The sequence below is a fragment of the Sinohyriopsis cumingii genome, unplaced genomic scaffold (genome assembly GCF_028554795.1).
Source record: "Sinohyriopsis cumingii isolate HCF-2022 unplaced genomic scaffold, ASM2855479v2 utg001397l, whole genome shotgun sequence".
NCBI lineage: Eukaryota > Metazoa > Mollusca > Bivalvia > Unionida > Unionidae > Sinohyriopsis > Sinohyriopsis cumingii.
Window position 1 is genome coordinate 506,032 of NW_028315993.1, and position 21,075 is coordinate 527,106.

At 34.2% G+C, this 21,075-nt stretch overlaps 1 protein-coding gene across 2 annotated transcripts in view; it reads right to left on the bottom strand.

Moving 5' to 3' along the window:
- LOC149772528 (uncharacterized) overlaps nucleotides 1–21,075 on the bottom strand; it is a 152,226-nt gene that overhangs the window by 115,425 nt on the left and 15,726 nt on the right. Inside the window, exon 4 of one of the 2 annotated variants that reach the window (XM_089947662.1) lies at nucleotides 19,763–19,797. In XM_089947662.1, the coding sequence (XP_089803788.1) occupies nucleotides 19,763–19,797 (35 nt within the window). Of the gene's footprint in view, nucleotides 1–6,831; nucleotides 7,119–19,762; nucleotides 19,798–21,075 lie in introns of those variants that run through there. The other variant, XM_089947663.1, reaches the window with a different exon arrangement.

A 21,075-nucleotide genomic window follows, 5' to 3' on the forward strand; every position in this document is an offset into this window, starting at 1 on the left:
CCACCTAGATGTATATACAAAGTCAATATGACAATTAGGAAATTCAAAGATCACGCTAATATGTGGCAAATATTCAACAACAGACCATTAATAGAGAAACAAATAAATGAAATAACAAATTCGGATCCTAATAAAATAGAAATTCAAGTACCTAATGTAGGTTGGATTAAAGTGTGGAAACACTGTAGAGAAATAAAAGAACCAAACAAATATGGTAATATTTATCTATATCCATAATGCATGGTGGACACAAGAACATGCATATAGAAGAAATATAATACACTCTATACCAAAATGTTTACTATTAATACTGCTACAGATAGAAAAGAACATATAATATTAGAATGTACACATTTAAATAATGAGAGAACTGAAGTAATAAACCAAATAACTGACAAGCTAGGTAATTTTAATCCACTAAACCTACTACATACAGCATATATTAACGATAAAAAAACATACCAAACAGTTATTAATTTCATTTACCACGCAATCAGTGAAAGAAATAGTAAAATATGGAGCATTGAAGCAGAATAATGTCTGAAAAGCCTAATGGCTAATTAAATAACATCAGACATTAACATTTATTAAAACTTATCAACATTTATTAACATTAATTAACATTTTACTATTACAATAAGAAATCCCCAGCCTGGAGAGCCCATAGGCTAGTGAAAACACACCAGGAGAGAGGGAAGAATGTGTTTGCTTGCAAACAAGGAACTAATATTGTAAAACCAAGTGGCTACCACGTGACCGCTCTATAATGAGAACACACAGACTTTCTCTTCTAATATACATGAAGGATACTACGACTGGTGATAAAGTCTGTCCGCCGTTGTAGCTTCATTGACCAGTATAAAATAAACAAACAACCATGTATAGCGGATTTGACTACAATAAAACAAGCTGTGGTGGGGCTCCAAGAGGGACAGATCATATCTGATTTTTTAACAAGACCCCTCGGAGCTCCTCCACATCTAACTCAAGCAATACAAACATGATTGAGCACAAAATTATAAGTTACCATCTTATACGAAGAATTAATAGAGGGAACAAAACAGGAGATTATCATGATTCCCAAAAGGGGCCTGCAGAAATCCCTCTGCTAGAATAAATGGAAACAACAATTAGGTATCTTAACTTAAATTCAAAACTCAAATTATAAATAAGGGCGGGATGCCATGTGAGAAATCACATAAATGACACCCGAAATGGATTCATATCGGCTCCCCATCCCTTATAATTTATTTTTCATAAATGCAAACTATTTAATTTTAGATCATTTTGAATAGAAGATATTTATATAAATAAAGACGAGGCGGGGGATGGAAAATCATATGAGAAATGATACCCGAAAGGGATTTATCTGTTAACCTCTTCTTTATAAGTAATTCAATAAAAATTGAACATAACCAAGAAGAAAAAAATAAGGAAAAAAAAAAAATTCCTTCAATTAAAATAATACAATTTAACTGTAAAATTATATTACAATAAAGAGATATTACAGTACTAATTGAACATTAAAATTGGAAAGTAAGTTAATAGATGAACGATGAATGTGACAGAGAATTAATCTCAAACGTTTATTAAAGTTTCTGATGATGGAACCTGTGCCACAGTCATATAACCATCTTTTTCCAAATTAAAACTCACGAAAATAATTATATATACATGAACAAGCCTGATGTACTACCAGAGACCTTCAGACAGACTCGGACGTTTCCATGGATCATTTCATGAAGTTGGACCCGGGGCAAATTCCTCAGCGATATGTACCGAAAACCAGCCTCGAGAAAATAATATACAAACTCAATTAACATATTTAGATCGAACACAGGTATTTAAGACCTACAACATAAACAAACTGACTCAACTAAATAAGAAACTAATGAAAATGTAATACTACCAAAACGTTTACATAATGACTAGAAATGTAAGAGTACTACGGTACATCAATTAAAACTTAATATAGCTCAACTCCCTGTTTGACAAACGGGGAAGAGAGAAATACTCCGAATTAAGATACATGCAGTAAAAAGTGCAAAAAATTGAACTATAAGAAAAACCACCATCCTTCTAAAACCCAATAAAAAACAGTATGCGAAGACATACTACAAACCCCCCTACACGATGCACAAACATACAAACATATATACACACTTATTACTCTTATATACTTACCTAAGAGAAAGAGTGGAACCATTTGACATAGATAAGACAATACAAAAAAATATACGTGGAAAAAAAGGTATATATATATATATATACACACACGAATAAACGGGGCTAAATGACTCTGGCAAAGTCAACTACATAAAAAACATAATAAAAAGAAAAAACAAGGGGGAGGAAATTGGCCCATGACATTAACATGTCACTGGGGCAACAGTACGACCCTCCCTAAATCGGAAGTCCAAACTTATGGAACTCGGACCCCTAAAAAGTCCTATGGGGGTCGGAAAGTACATAAGATTTTGACTTCATGGGATTTAAAAAAAAACTTACAAATTTGATGATAAAAAAAGAAATTAACCCTGCAAAATTCAAAATCAACATTATTGTTTTTATACAATGAACATACACAGATGTATTAATGGAGGACAGGGTCAACCCACAATAAATACACTTTTAGATATAATCAAGATGTCACTTCTAAGTTCTAACCGGCTATATATGCTGGGACGGAGCTAAGAATTGTCAACAATAGACACAAGAGTCTGCTGTTTTATCAATTAAAAAAAACATACAAGGTCATTTTGTGTTGTCATATATTTCATCATATTTTATTGATAAAACATCTGACTTAATGTGGCCTGCAATGGAAAAAACGTAACTCCTGCATTCTTCTGACAAAGCAATATTTCATTTAACAGTAATTCCAATTGTTATGAATTGACATAATTTTCTTCGCTTTGATTGGATGCAAATGGTCACGTGATACTGATCTGGAATTTTTCACACATCGATAAATTTTGCAAACTACTTTTGGTTCCTTTTTACCAGATCATTTGATGTGAATTTTTACCTATATCAACGCCTTACACCATAATAATAATAACAACAAGCACCCACCCACCCACTCCTGTGATTTCCGATCAAAACAGTATATCACTGGCATGACCCGCTACGACATTCTACCCAGTATCACTGCATATAGAATCAAGGAATCTTGGCTAGCTAAGATAGGGATATGTATTCTATCGCAAATTTATACATCGATAAATACCCAACAATGAAACCGCTCCGGTGGCCTAGTGGTTAGAGTGCCCGCCTCGGATGCGGGAGGTCGTGGGTTCAATCCCCGGGCGAGTCATATCAAAGACTTACAAAAATGGTACTAACATCTGCCTCACTTGGCGCTCAGCATTAAGAGGTTAGTGTTAGGACTGGTCGACCTGGTGTCAGGATAATGTGACTGGGTGGGACATCATGCTACATGTCTGCGGCATGACGGCCCAGTGCTAGACATCAATATAAATTGCCACATTGCAGACATCGTAGCAATATGACTGAACATTTTTTAAAAGCTACGTTAAAAATCAAAATCACACCACATCACACCCAACAATGATCATTTAATCCTATAATATTTTAAAATTAATATGATGAGTGTGATTAAAGAGATGATAATAAAAATTACAAAACACGAGTTATGGCTTTATTTTTATTTTTAAATGTACTGGAAAAGCATTATCCATATAGTCAGGCAAGAGTAAGATGTATTTTGGTGTAAAAAAAAAGTGGATAATTTCACCAAAAACATAATGGCTGGCATGTACAAGTCATGTCAAGACAAAGAAAACAGATGTTTAGACAGGTAATCATGATGCCCAAAAGGGACCTGCAGAAATCCCTCCGCCATAACAAATGATAATTCAAAGAAAAATTCAAAAATCAAACTACAAATAAGGGCGGGATGCCATGTGAGAAATCATAACCAATACCCGAAAGGGACTCATAGCGGCTCACCCTCCCTTATAATCCTTTTTATATAAATATGAACTAGTACAATTTAGACCATTATGAATAGAGCTATATAAATAAAAACGGGGTGGAGAATGAAAATTCATTTGAGAAAATGATACCTGAAAGGGACTCATCCGCAAACCTCTTTTTTATAAGTAATCTAGTAAAATTGAACACAAATAAGAAACGATGAAGAAATAATTCAATTAAAATATAATTAAACTTAAAAATTATATGTTAATAAAGAAAAGATACAGTACTAACTGAACGTTAAAATTGGAAAGTAAACTAATAGATGAACGATGAATGTGACAGAGACTCCATCTCAGACGGTTATTAAAGTTTCTGATGATGGAACCTATGCCCAGTCGTATAACCATCTTATTCAAAATTTAATCAAAACTTAAGGAAATAATTATATATACATAAACAAGCCTGATGGACTACCAGAAACCTTCAGACAGACTCAGAAGTTTCCACTACAGAGCATCCCGCTGCTTGATGGCAGGAAAATGTTTGCCCCAACACCAAAATTGAAATGGAGCGCCAGGAGGTAAATTTGCCCACGGATCATTTCATGAAGACTGACCCGGGGCAAATTCTTCAGCGAAATGTACTGAAACCAGCTTTGAACAAATAATATACACTCTCAAGTAACACATTAAGATCTAGTACACGTACATAAGACCTACATAATAAACTATTTGGCTCAACCAAATAAGAAACTAATGGAAATATAATACTACCCAAAAGTATACAAAATGATTAGAAACATAAGAGTACTACGGAACATCAATTAAAACCTAATATAGCTCTCAACTGCCTGTTTGACAAACGGGGAAAAGAGAACTACACCGAATTAAGATATAAGCACTAAAAAGTGAAAAAAATTGAACCTTAAAAAAAAAAAAACACACTTTTAAAATCTAATATGAAAAAAAAAAAAGTATGCGAAGACATACTACACAACCCCCCCCCCAAGATACACAAACATACAAACATATATACACACTTTATTATTCTTATCTACTTACCTAAGAGAAAGACTGGAACCATTTGATATAGGTAAGCCAATACAAAAAAAACATACGTGAAACAAAATTTAAAAAAAAAAATAAAAAAAAAAATATGTGTATATATTTATGTATGCGCAAACTAATACACGAATAAAATGGGTTAAATGACTCTGGCAAAGTCAGCTACATAAAAAGCAATACAAAGAAAAACATAGGGGAGGAAATTGGCCCACGATATTAACATGTCACTGGGGCAATAGTACGACCCTAAATCGGAAGTCAAAACTTATGGAACTCGAACCCCTAAAAAGTCCTATGGGGGTTGGAAAGTACATAAAATTTTGACTTCAAGAGATTTAAAAAAAACTTACAAATATGATGATACAAAAGAAATTAACCCTGCAAAATTCAAAATCAACATTATTGTTTTTATACAATGAACATACACAGATAATTTATGGGAGGACAGGGTCAACCCACAATAAATACACTTTCAGATATAATCAGGGTGTCACTTCTAAGTTCTAACCAGCTATATATGCTGGGACGGAGCTAAGATGTGTCAACAATAGACAGTTTCAAAAAAGAAGTTGTGGTAAGTGCTACGATATATCTATATGAAATGAATGACTTGTGTCGAGACGAGCAGTTTGAAGGTAAACGGCTGATTAGCAATTGTTGTACTGAGTGTATTTTCATACGCACAACTTAAAACCAATTCGCTGTTGTTCTCAGGCATCACTGGTTTCCAAATATGCAAATTCATACAAATTATCGCATGCACTGGCAACATCTCTTTGTTCCAACAACTATCCCCACATTGAGCCCCAGAATATAACAAATCATTCTAGTGACACTAAAGAGACATAACTCTAAAATGGACTTGAATTGTGTTCCTAGATGCATACTTTAAACCTTCATTTGGTCTTGTTTTACATCCATGATCCTTGTGAGCAACAATGATATATATATTCGTTTCAAACATGAAGACTGATGCTCAACTGAAGGTAAAGAAAAAGAATCATCCAACCTTGGAAACCTTTATTTTATCATTGATATTTCAGCAAACAAATCAATTTATTGACTACTTCTAAATTTTGGGAAAAGGGCTTTTCATTTTTATCATATTAATCATTCTAAACATCAAGAAATATGCATTTTAACGATTCAGGCTACAATACGTAAAGAGTGGTTCCCCTTTATCAGAACTTTGTACATCATAGAAAAAAATGCATTTCCTTTTGCACTGGTTTTGAAATCATGGTAGGCAACTTTAAAGCTATTTTTAAAAAATGTGATTGTAGTTTGCTGCTGTTTATTTTTTTTAAATTAATTTTTTTGTTCCGTTCTCTTTTTGTTTTTGGTATTGTACTTTTTTACCATGGGGAAAAACTGTTACGGTAGCACTGAGAAACAAGGATGGTCGGCCGACTGCAAAATCATTTTCTTGCCTCAGAAATCACAGAAATAGTAGTGCCATGTACAAATGAGTTCAAAAACTAATGAAGCGGGTTGGGGTGTGGTGCATAGCAGCAAAGAAATTTTTTATTATTTTATGAAACTTAAAAATTAAATATTTTCTTGCGGAAATGTTTCTCTTTAAAACGCGTGTTATAATACGTACATAGTAGGCTGTCGTCATTTTAATTATTGAAATAAATGTTCTCCAATTTACTCTTAATGTTATGCCTCAACCTTGCGTATTCTCCCGATCAGCTGATTTTAGTAGCACGCATTGTTATTGGAGTAATACGCAAACATTTTGAGATGGCCCCTGGTAAAACAACATCATCGTTAACTTTTGGCATATCTTGTACAACAATGCAAGAGTGTCAAATATAATTACCTCCTCAAGCAGTCAAAGGTTACATCCAAATATCCGGGTAAGGTTGTCATTACTGATGATATCTCCGATTAATGTAAGAATTTTGGTGATTTAAATCACGGTTTGCAATGTGTGATGAACATCCTAGGTCCCGCTCCCACAGCATGGTCGTTTCGGATTGGTTGATTGACTGTCATGCCCACCAATCAATGGTTTGTATACCACAATACGTACACGTGCTTACTGTATGTACATCATTGAATGTCTGCATAGTCAAGTCAATAAGTTCCAAATTTCGGACTTGAAAAGAATGGGTCGGTAGAGTACAGATTTAGACCGAGATCCAAAATTTCAGAAAAATCAGAGAAATAGCATATCTATATTACTAAATGTGGTAGCGACTCTAAGTCTTAGAACTTAGGAATTATGGAAAAATAATGACAAATTGTAAAAGCAATAAAGAAACTCAGTTTACAAATACATGTAAACCATTCTAAGACAGAAATATTATTAAAAGGAAAATAAAGAATCGTGTCGGACTCCCACGAGAACTCATAAAAACAATGCACAAAAGCATTAGGAATAACATGGTTAAAACCACAAACAAACGAATTTGTAATTTTCAAAATATACTTTCAAAAACTTCAAAAATATGTATTCACATGGAAAACATGATATTTATAAACTTTGTGTTACACAAATTGCAAAATAATTTCATTATGGCTAATTATTATAATGAGTTGGAATAAACCTCAAAACTTCCATCAAATTTGCAAAATCAATCCCTCAAGATGTTAAAAAAACTAAAAGACTAATAAAAGAGAATTTTGGATCCTAAAATATGGGAAATAGAAAAGATGAAAATATATGCAATTAGATACAGAAAACATGATTTGGAGAAACTGAAGTGTAAGGTAGAATCTTAACATAAAATATAAATATAAAATTTAAACTAACATGGACAAAATATTCTTTGCTAAATAACAGCCACTAAAATTCAAGCAATATTAGTAAGAGGCCTACATGATTCATAGTGGACAGGGGAAATAACTTTATAAGGCTTGAAAAATTAACCCCCATGATCACTGTGTAAGAACCAGCAGGATACTAAACTACATGTTATAATAAAAGCATGCATAAATAATTTCTAGAAAAACAAGTCCTCTTCTTAACCTCAGGTCACAATTAACATTTTCTAAATAAAACTATTACCTAATGGAAAAGTTGATTCTAGAAGGTTCTAAATGTTGACAAGATAAAATCCTAGTTATAATTAATAGGTTTGTTTCTAAAATTATAATTAAAAATGTAGTAAACAACTTGTAGACCTAGCAATTCATGGGTTATTTCCAAAGTTCTCGACTTAGAATGAGATAAATATGTTGTTTACAAAACCAAATTCAATGATTCAGGTCAGGTAGAGGATGAACTTAATTTTGGACAAAGTCAACCCACAAATTTACACAATTATCCATAGCATATAATTAATAAAAGTAATCTAGCAAACAAAGCAAATTAAATATACATAACAATATATATGAAATCATGGGTACAAGAAGGGAAGATATAATGAGAAAAACAAAATGGAATTTAGTAAATCAGGAAATAAATTTTTAACTCAGTTTAATCAAAATGAACAAATCTAATTCATGCGAGGAGAAAGGGACAGTCTAATCTTCCTAATGTCCCAACACCAAAACATTCTCAAAACTACCCAAATACATTTTTTAATCAAACATGAGATAAACTGGAAATGAATAGATCAGGAAAGCATGTACTTCAGTTCAACAAATATTAAGAAAAGTAACTTGAGTCAGGAGAAGGACAGTTGTATTTACCTTTTTAATGAACCACTCCGGTGCCCTAGTGGTTAGAGCATCCACCTTGGATGCGGGAGGTCATGGGTTCGATCCCTGGCCAATTCATACCAAAGACCTACAAAAATGGTACTAACAGCTGCCTCGCTTGGTGCTCAGCATTAAGAGGTTAGTGTTAGGACTGGTCAGCCTGGTGTCAGGATAATGTGACTGGGTGGGACATCATGCTACATGTCCGTGGCATGATGCCCCAGTGCTAGACATCACTATAAACTGCCACACTGCAGACATCATAGCGATATGACTCAAAAACTGTTAAAGCTACGTTAAAAATCCAAATCATACACACCTTCTGAATGGGTATGTGTGTTTAACGGGATGCTCCATTCTCATCACCTTGGGGATGGAATTTAAGCCAATTACCCAACAAACACTTCTAGATTAAGTACTACAAATCAAATGCTCAAAAAATATATCCTTCATTTTCAGATCAAACTGTTGTCCTGTTCATATTTCAGATTAGCCATTACAATTACTTTAACAAGAATTGTTGAGGGAGGGACAATTATATATCTCCTCTTAAGACAGGTTTCCATAGTGCATGCTGCATCCTCCCTCCCACATAAAACAACTTAATGACATATGCATAAAGGATAACTTTGAACCTTACTTAACTCCAAACCTTACAGAATTAACAGTGTTTTTCCATCATTTATGCACCACAAACCACTTCAATGTAGTGTACAACTCCAGGTCAGTAATTATATTTTTTTTTTATCATATTAATCAGAATTGTCAGCAGAAATTTTTCGACGCATCAGGAGTTGGATGTCAGTTGTGGTTAGTTCTTTTTTTAAATCTGTTGTTTTTAAGGTGTAAAGCATATATAATTTCAATCCAGTTACTCTGTTTTCCCTCTACCCTCATATGTGCTTCAGAGATCCCATATTTTTTTTTATTTCACCAGTTTTGATACCAAATTTTTTTTTTTTTTTTTTTTTTTACTCGGGTTGACACCCAGTTTTGACACCAAGGTGATGGCACACCTAGGGTATACACTGACAGTTGTCAAAAATACTATTCAATCACATCTGTCTGTGTGGGTTTTAGTCATGGGTATTGACCAATGTGGATATGTCAGAAACCTTGCCAGTAGCTTCTTGTGTTGGTGGTTCCTTAAGGGGTTTTACCGGGTTCTTCCGCCACCATTTATACTGGCCGCCATGTATAACCTATCCTGTGCTGAAAAATGGCAAAAACCCTACAACAACAACAACAATCACATCTGAGTCAAGAGTAATTTGAACCCATTTTTGAAATACCAAAGTTTTACTATGACCATAAATTTCAATAATGTCCATGCCAAATACATTTTCCGTCCCTTTGACACATTAAAGGTCCAAAATTCTCATGTTACTATCTTACAATCCAACTCATGAATTCAGCAATCTTAATTTGCTCTTAATCACCAAGTATAGATATTTCCCTGCACTATATGTTTTCAAGTCTGTATAAGAAACCATTTCAATCTGTAAAACAATGATGGACACATGAGCATCAATACATTACAAAACAGATACAGGTTCAATACCATATTATTACACAACTTTTGGCCAGTTAATCTAAAACATATGAAAGGTTAACTTTCTTTAGTTGCAATTGCACATATTCTCCTTGTCATGTCTTGCACTCCTTCCATGCAACATTTCTCTCATGGTCCAGTTAGGGACCCTTTGTATCAAGGCCACCTGGCTAAAGGGGAAATTTTACAAGCTCATTGATGGCTACTATTCTATGTCTATACCATACAAGAATATTACTAAATGAAGCAGACATGCCTCTTCCATCTTGTAACCTATGTTCTGCCTTTTTACATTGATTTCTCAAAATTACTAAAGAAAGTAAACTTGTTCTGCTATCTTTCTTGTAACCTACTATTATACCTTTTCTATATTTATTTCTCATCATCTGAAACGAAACAGATATTGCTAATGAATGTTGGAAGCTAATAAAGTTTTTGGATAAGATAACCATCTCAAGACTTTTGTAATTTAGTGTAAAGAAAGTGAGAATTGTCTCTATTTATATGTGGGGATGAATTCAACTCTGTGTGTGTGTGTGTGCCGTCACTTCATACTAACATATGAACTGTTTGTATGCATGCAGGTTTGTATATTACCTATTCATACTCTTAAATATTAGAACTGTTTGGACATGTGTTTGTATACTGTCACTTCATACTGACTGCTCTGGTAGCCTAAGTGTTTAGACCATCTGCCACAGATGTGGGAGGTCATGGGTTCGAACCCCAGCAAAGTCATTCCCAAGATTTATAAAAATGGTACTCACAGCTGCCTCGCTTGGCGATCAGCATTAAGAGGTTAGTGTTAGGACTGGTTGGCCTATTGGTGTCGAAATAATGTGAATGGGTGGGACATGATCCTACATATCTGCAGCATGATTCCCCAGTGCTAGTCATCACTAAAAACGGTCACACTGCAGACATCGTAGTGATATGACCGAAAACAAATTAAAGCTACATTACAAATCCAAACCACACACAGACACTTCCTTCAAACTTTTAAACATCTGAACTATTTTTATAAATGTGTTTGTATATTAATATTGTCACTTCATGCCCTTAAATATCTGAACTGTTTGCATGCATGTGTGTTTGTATATTGTCACTTCATACCCTTAAACATCTGAACTGTTTGCATGCATGTGTGTTTGTATATTGTCACTTCATACCCTTAAACATCTGAACTGTTTGCATGCATGTGTGTTTGTATATTGTCACTTCATCCTCTTAAACATCTGTTGTCTAATGTTGTAAAGTGCTTAGAGCTTCTCAAGATTAGGTGCTATACAAAGTCTTCATTATTATTATTATTATTATTAAATAAAGTTTGTATTATTATTATAATTATTATAATTATTATTCTATTTCTGTGTCTATGACTCATTAACAGGATCTAAAATATTTTGATTATTATTATTATTATTATTATATGTGTGGAATTAAATTTCTGTGTTTATGACTCAGCTTATAAATTCCAAAGAGATTACTTCTTTTCATATCATCATGAGAAAATAAATATGATAAGATGCCAATCTGATGTCAGTCAAATCCTTTTCCTAGTTTTAAGTTCTGGAAAGTCTAAAAATCCTGACTATTTTCCAGATCAAAGAGGTTCTAATAAAAAAGACCCCCCAAAACAAATTATACTTGAAATAACACTATATTTTGTTTTATTCAGAAGCAACTACATATTATAAGAAATCTTTTGATGTAAACCCATGTCAATGTTACTTTCAAATACAGAGTAGCAAGATATTTAATATGGCTGTCCAGGCAACCATATGTGAGATCTCATCTACATTTCATTTAGAGATAAACAGATGTCATAAGATGTCATCAAGTGAAAATTCAATCAGTAGTTTCCGCATACCAAAAAGCGGATATGACGTACATTTATCCCATCAATTCAACCTAGTCATTCAATTGTTTGATTTCCCCACATAAATGTCTATGTGATATATCTTATGATTGGGATTTTGTACAGCAACTATGGTGCACTGTGTTGCATATGGATGTTACCAAAAGAGTGACGATGGGACAAAAGGGTTATATGGGGGTGGGGTGTCATCAAGATGTGATGAGCATGGTTTTAAGAACAATCAGCAATGAAATTCATTGACAGTGAATCCAACCCACTCTGATATTAAAATACCTGTATGTTATTTAATTTTCTTACCGTTAATTGTTTTGAGCCTGCAGTTGGCAATTGCTTTCCTGACTCTTACTTCTTAGTCTAATGTAGTGTTAGACCTCATGTGGTGACCTCGCTAGAGTTCACTTCCAGGTCATTGCTAGTTTTTCATTGAAGTTTTGTAGAAGACTGTTTTTATCATTCTCCACAAAGAAACTGTTCCTTGTAAAGTAATTATTGTTTAATAAATATTTATTAGGTTACTGTAAAAAAAAATATAGTCTTTCATTGAATATTCTTATTTTCCTGAACATACTCCTTAGAAAGGCGGGGGGGGGGGGGGAGATTTTCTGCTGAATTCTGTATGCCTTACAGGATTTAGAAGTTTGTCGGAACTGGGAAGATGGTCAAACATTTATCTTAAGGATCTATCCCAGTTTTAGGTCAGAAATTAAAATTATAGGTACATATGCCTAATCTACTAGTGCCTCAACTTATACTAAATAAAAATTGTTTGATTATAGTCTATTTCATATAAGGGGTAAGTAATAGGTAAAATCATCACATGTACATGATTTCTCTAAAATTATAAGCATACAGATTTAATTTTCATATAGCAAAGATTATCTGTCCATTCAAAAGGTTTACTGATCTGAAATTTTCATTTTAAATCCACAGTATTTTTTTAAACTGGTGTAATTGAGTTTTTTGTTATTAGCCAAAGTATTTTTTCTGTTTTACTGTGATATTCACCACTGTGGCAGTATAATCAAATAGGATGATAGTTTCAATTATTTTTAATTCTTAATCATATCGTTTAATTACATATTTACATGTGTTATTGTTGAATTTGAATTTTATTTTTGCAATAAAACTAAGGAACCTAATATCAGGGTTTCGTTATTCAATTAATTTTAAGATACCTATGCAAACATGCATTCACTTTATTACACTTTAATTGCATATTACTACATACATCCACAATGGTGACAGTCATTTAAACACACGCTACCAAAGGACATCACAATATTGGTGATTTGCAATTACAGTTGCAAATACAGTGTAATTGTAAATAATTACTCAGTTACACCAATTACGTTGTAATTGAACCTAAGTCTGTTACATGTATGTAGGACTCTGCTTCACCTATTCTTGGGAATATGTGTCAACTGCATGTATACCTGGGGTAAATATGCAACACAGAGACTGAACTAATGGATAGTTATTGGATATCAGTATGTGCATTTTACTGTGCAGGAATATGTGAAACAAAAGCTGCACAGTGACTGGGAAAAAAATATAACTGGTTATCACAATATAGATTGTATTCACTACACAAACCATGTAAACTGTTCCACACTTTATCCCTCTTCTGGAGCCATGGGTGGCCAAGTGGTCTAATAATCTCACCTTTACAGATTACTTGCACATCTCATATCTGCCTGATTTGGGATGCTCATCCAAGTGAGTATGTGAAAAAGCTTGCTGGTAGCTTCCCAGGTTATCCCTCCACCAAATATACTGGCCAGCATATATATATACTATCATTACTGAAAAACAGTGTTAAAACCCACAAATCAAACCAATCATGTCTTCCTCTAACCGAACCCCCAGGTCCTGTACTAGGTTTCCTGGCTAATGGCTTATATGGAACATAGAACAGATACCATTCACCATGCAGCTATGTTACAAAGCAGGTTAGCATGAAGCAGAGGGTGATTAAAAGCCAAAGGGTGCATAAGAAAGCAAAAAGCAAGCATGCTGTAAATTGTATATAATTAGCATGGATTTTCTTTTTTGGTGCAGAAATGGTTCAAGACTGAATCTGATGCAAACAAAATCCAATTTACGGTCTGCATTGTGTGAGTCACTAAATAAAAACCATATGCACTGTATCCAACAAAAAAATAAACTTATTTGTTTTTAAAAAGCAAAATGAATACATTTTGTACATATCAACACGTGAATCATATCGGCAGGCAAAAATAAAGTCACACTCTTTAGAAAAGGATATACATAAATATTTTGCAGTATTTCTCTCCAAACTATTTGTCCCATCCATGCCACATCTGTCTTCAGTTTTGCTGAACACTTTATATGAAGTTTATCTTTCTATAGCAGTTGAGTAAATATTACAATATCTTCTGACAGTTAAGTTCATCACAGCATTTAAACATCATGAAGAAACAACAAAAATAATGAGTTATGAATTTCAAGTCAAAGGAAATTTATCTGCAAATGGCTATGCAATATAAAATCCTTGTGATAATGGTCAAATTCATGGACAAATGCTTTCAAATCTGATTATTCAAAGTATTTTTGTAAGTAATTTCCAAATTAGTGATGATCTAAACTCGAGTGGAATACATACTCATGGTTGAGAGTTTGTTCTGAAACCTAGAGTTGTGTGAAAACATTTTCATGCCTGCACTGCTCTTGAAATTCAAAAGGCATATGTTACCATTATATTCTTTATGTTTGAGATCTGGTAATAATCCTGTTGTAATTTAAAATATATATATTGTGAGAGAGAGAGAGAGAGTTTTAAAAAACTACAGTATTATTAGTAATTTTAACAAATATTAGCACCTCAGCAGCACACTTCAGGAAGTCTCAACATGAATATACTTATTTATTTCTCAAACTCGAGTAAAAAAGCGCTAAAATTTATATGACAAATACAGAAATGTTATATAAATGAAATAAAACTATAACAGTACATTCTTTGTTAACTGATGTTACTCAACAGTTTTAACCTTTATTTTAACCTTCAAATGATTCAAACAAATTTTACCAAATTATTATCATGCTTATATTGAATGTCCATTCACATGGGACATACCAGACATAACAAAATCTTCTACTAAAACACCCAAGTCAAGATATCTCACAATGGCAACATGTTTAAAATACACTGGTCAACAGTGAAATCATTACTGACTTGAAAAGGCCCTAATCTGTAGTATTTTGGTGTGCCGAACACGAATATAACCGTGAAAAATTTGTATTGGCTCTCGTTTTGAAGATATTCATATACCTCATTTTCTATGTTTCACTGTGTAAATTTCTCCAGTAGGACTGCAGCAACATCCGGAATAATGATGTAACATTGCATAATACCATCATGCTCACATCATCCACAGTTGATTGCATCATTTTCTGATGCAATGCAATACTAATGCCATGCGGCTGCTGAAGTAAGTTGACGTCAGCAGTGTACTATACATGTGTAGGCCTATTATACTAATGCCAGGCGGCTGCTGAAGCTGACGTAAGCAGTGTACTATATAAAGCCCAATCAGATAGGTTCAGCATTTAAAATATTTTAGACGTTGTGCGAGACAGTTCAAGCTACTGTTACATAAAACTTATTATTTTATCCATTTACGTACAATAAAGAACAGTAATGCCTCGAAAGTGTGTTAATACCGCGGACAATTTTTGCTATATTTGTGGGGAAGTGACATTTGCCAACCAGAAGAAAAGTATCAATTCTCAAGTGAAGAAGGCATATCATCTTTACTTCGGATGCAAGGTTGGTGACCAAGACAAGCCTTGGGCTCCGCATATATGCTGTGCTACATGTACAACACAGCTTTCACAGTGGTTGAATTGCAAAAGGTCATCAATGCCGTTTGCAGTCCCAATGGTGTGGAGAGAGCCAAGCAACCACCTAAATGACTGTTACTTCTGCTTGGTTCCTCCTCTTTCCGGCGGAATAACGAAGCGAAAGAAGTCGAGAATAGTCTACCCAAACATTCCGTCTGCATTGAGACCAGTTCCACATGGTGAGGGACTTCCTATTCCAGAACCTCCAGCAGAATATTCTCTTGATTCATCTGACGAAGACAAAGGTGAGTCGACCTGTTCTTCTCCTGGTCCATCAGCATGCAGTGATCCAGATTTTCACTGTGGTGCATCATCAACCCCACACAGAATAACACAGGAAGAACTAAATGACCTGATTCGTGATTTGGACTTATCAAAGAACAAGGCAGAATTGCTAGGATCAAGACTCCAACAATGGAATCTTCTAGAAGAAGATGTCACAATTACTGCATATCGAAAGCGCCACCAGCAATAGGAGCCTTTCTTCAGAAAGGAAAGTAATCTGATATTCTGTTCCGATATTGAGGGCCTCATGAATGCTTTAAAAATCGCTCATGACCCACAAGAATGTAGACTATTTGTGGACTCTTCGAAACTGAGTCTCAAGGCTGTGCTTTTGCACAATGGAAACATTCTTCCATCTATTCCAGTAGCGTATGCTGTCCACATGAAAGAGACATACGATAACTTAAGGCAGCTACTGAATTCCATTGAGTATAACAAGTACAGCTGGCACCTCTGTGGTGATTTGAAGGTAGTTGCCCTTTTAATGGGACTGCAGCAAGGATATACAAAATACATGTGTTTCTTATGCGAGTGGGATAGCCGAGCAAGGGAAATGCACTACATGAGGAAGGAATGGACTCACAGGCAGAATGTAGCCATTGGAGAGAAGAATATCCAACACCCAGCTCTGGTTGAGGCTCAGAAAATCTTGCTACCATCCCTTCACATCAAACTAGGTTTGATGAAGAACTTCGTGAAAGCCATTGACCGGACTTTGCCAGCATTCCGATACCTGCATGAAAAATTCCCTCGACTCAGCGAAGCAAAGATTAAAGAGGGAGTTTTTGTGGGTCCTCAGATTCGAGAGCTTTTCAAAGATGACCGGTTCAACAACTTGCTGGAAGGTGACGCAAAACAAGCATGGAATGCTTTTCGCCTAGTTTCTACAAACTTCCTCGGAAATGTTAGGGCAGAAAACTATAAGGAACTAGTAGAAGACATGTTGATGAAGTATAAGAAACTTGGCTGCAATATGTCTCTAAAGATTCACTTCCTTCATTCCCATTTGGATTTCTTTCCTAGCAACTGTGGTATTGTTAGTGATGAACACGGCGAACGTTTTCATCAAGATATCGCAACAATGGAACAAAGATACCAGGGAAAATGGTCCACTACAATGCTGGCTGACTACTGCTGGACACTCCTCAGAGATGCTCCCGAACAGCTGTACAAGAGACAGGCGAAGAAATCTAAGATGTAGTCAATGACTTGATTTTTTATAGGTAGGCTATTACAGTTGACCTTTTACTATTGGAATGCATTTCGTTATGTAAACATTAATTTCTTGCAGATTACAAAAAAACTAGAGCCAATTTTGCAATTTGACTGTCATATTCGTGTTCAGCACATAAAAATTGATAAGAATTGACTAATTTTATTTCAGTAACATGACTTTTGTAAAAATTTGTTGTCCAGTGATATCAGCCAGGTGACCATACTGGATGTTATATTGACATAGTTTTCATTGCTGATTAACAACAGAAGATGAAATATTCTCAAGAAAGTTGTCTATCGATACAATTTTCTGTTTAGGATGAGTAGCAAGAACAAGTGTGTGTCTGATTTTGGTTTTTAACATAGCTTTAGCAATTTTTTAGTCATATCACTACAATGTCTGCAGTGTCACAGTTTATAGTGATGTCTATCACCAGGGCATCATGTCCCACCCAGTCACATCCCTATGAAAACAAATTCATGACTTCATGAACAACCATGAAACTGTTCATGAATGTTCTTCAAATGTTCATGATCAGTTCATCATTTGAGTTCATGAACAAACTGTTCATGAAAGTTCCACAACTAAGTTCATGAACACTTCAAGAATTTTGATGAATCATGTACTCAAAGTTCATGAACACACTGATGAACATTTATGAACTATTATAATATCTTTGAAGTTCCTGAAATATCATGTCATGATTATCCCCGACTCCAGACTGACCATTCCTAACACTAACTTCTTAACCCTAAGCTGCAATGGGGCCATACTGGATGACAGATGCAATGGGGCCATACTGGACGACAGATGCAATGGGGCCATACTGGATGACAAGTGTAATGGGGCCATACTGGATGACAGATGCAATAGGCCTTACTGGATGATAGATGCAATGGGGCCATACTGGATGACAGATGAGCAAAACTTTCATTCAACTAACAATACATCATGTTGATATAGCTTTTATCAGAGATACTGATGAAATGAGTTTCTAGAGGGCCAACATATTCAAGATCAGATCAGCACCATTTATTTAGGACCAACTTGAGATCAAATTAAGTCTTCTAGAATTAAACTCCATGCAGATATGGCTTTAATTTAGAAGAAGTAACTAGAAGACTGTCAAAATTATACAAAAATGGCCATGCTGGATATCTTTGTAGTATTATGTGACTAAATGTTGAAATGTTCTCTCTGTGTGATGAATCTGACTTGTTTAGCTTGCTGAAACAGCAGCAAATTTGTCATTGTTCTTGGAATAATACTGAAAATTATGTATCAACTTATCATTTTTCACAAACTACTTTTATTAATTAATTTTGATTTTTGTACAACACCATTGGGAAGGGGACTTACATTGGTATCACATGAAAATTTAACCTCTGATGTCATGGATGTATAGGCTGCTAGGCTTTTTGTACCAGCAATGAAAAATGGAGTACTAGGTCAACTTTTATCAACACTAGATGCATATCTTGCATCAAAAAATAAAAATGTAATAAACGTTCTATTCACAATTTTTGAGGAGATGAAACATGTTCCAGTTCATTCTTGTAAGTACAGGTAAATGTAATGCCATTTAATTTTGCCAGGCTTATTAGTAAGCAGCTACCCCAATGTGGTTTATGTGAATTTCAACTTTATGATGGGCAATGCACTCTGACCCCATACCCCAACCTAAATTTCAGAATATGTAAGATGTAGTGGGTAAGATCAGAGGAAACTGACTAGCTGGTATGACTTTATGTTTAGGAGTTCTAAAAATAGTTAGATGGTGGTTGCCAAGATGGCTACATCTATTTTGGATGTCATATTGATTTCAGACCAAAATGACATCACGTGTTTTAGTGAAAATCCCATGCTGATATGATCAATCATTCTGAATATCGAGATGGCCAATGTGGTGGAAATGTTGGATATGCACGTGGGAACACTTTCATTTAAGATCAACTATATCTTGGCATGAATGTGTCAGGAAATTTATTCTCTATGATGTTTAGGAGTAACATCAGATAATGTAAAATGGCCATCCCCCAAAATCTCCTGGTCTATAAATATACCTGTGATGATTTATAAAATAAAATCCATCACTTTCAAACATTGAGGGGAATTACCCCTGCCCCTAACTTTTTGTTTCTACTGTAGAATAGACCCTGACTTAAAAATATGATTGTGTAAATAGTATTAAAGGTGAATCATCTATCCATATCACACATCAGAGGTTGTGTAATGTGATGCTGTTATACTGAAAGTGAGCTATCAATACACAATATGGTAAACAATAATTGATACATTAATGGACTACTTACATTTCCTTGTTCTTCTGAATCTTTACAACTTCCTACTGGAAAAGAAAAATTGTCCCAGCTAATTGGCAATACCACCAAGACATTGAATTTGAATGAGGTATTTATTAAAATCTGTACAAACTAAAGATTACAGTAAAATATGTCTGGGAACAATTCAATTTTCATAAGACATCAGGGGCTCTAATGGCCAAAAGTATTTATATTTACAGGAAGGCCAGACAAGATTGTTCCTTCTCGTTCAACCTGCTGAGCACTGAAAGCAATGAAAGCATATCAGAATGACCATGTGACGGGGTAATGTCTTGAAATAACTTGAGTGCCTTGCTCAGCAACATTTCCGGCTAATGGGCTCAAACCCAACTGCATGTAATACAAAAATCAAAAAAAGTCAGGCTTAATTTTACAATATTTCATTTAATTATGTTTGTTTTATATTCTCCACATTTTGAAAAAAAATTTAAATAAATTTAAATTTAATAGATCGGCAAATTAAATCTCTAAACGTGGGTGGGATGGATATTCTTTTCTTTCTTCCTTTTCCTTCACAACTATTTTTACTTCAAAATTATATGAGAGTTCGCTGGGTTTGGGGGAGGAGATTAGACTATCACACTTGCATCTAGGTTGATAAATAAAGTTCAAAATTATGACTGACTTCCCTATATACCCCGCAAAAGACTTAATTAAATAAAATAAAAAATAAAAAAGCCACAGAAATGTTGCACAAAAATAATTTCATGCATCAATTATTTATAATTTCTAACCTGACTGACATCACTGGGTTATAGCCCTGTTATCCTGTGTGTATTTCAAATGCATTGGATGTTCCTTAATAGCATGGCTTAATATTTGATATAATGAAATATGTGTGTGTGTGTGTGCTTCTTGAAACAGATTGAGTGTCTTACTCAAAATGATTTTGAGACCACTGGGCTCAATCCAATTAATTCACAAAAATCAGCTTAATAAAATAACAATCAGACTTAACTTAATTCATTTAACTAGGTTTGTTTTATTTTCATAAATTTATTCACCACCTTTTCAAACTTAGGCAGTAAATAAAATCTTTAAAAAGTAGATGGGGTGGATATACAATTCTTTCTTCCTTTCCTTCATAACTTTTTTCTTTTTCTTACCACCCGAGTGCAAAAAAAAAAAATGATAATGGGGGGGGGGCTGCTCATATCTAGCTTGATAAAATGTATTCTTGTTCTTTTTGAAAATTAAACAATAATGGTTTGTATCTTTAAGTTAAGTTACCTGAGAAACAAATATTGCATTTTTTTAAAAATTAGAAACTTAAAATTTCCTTA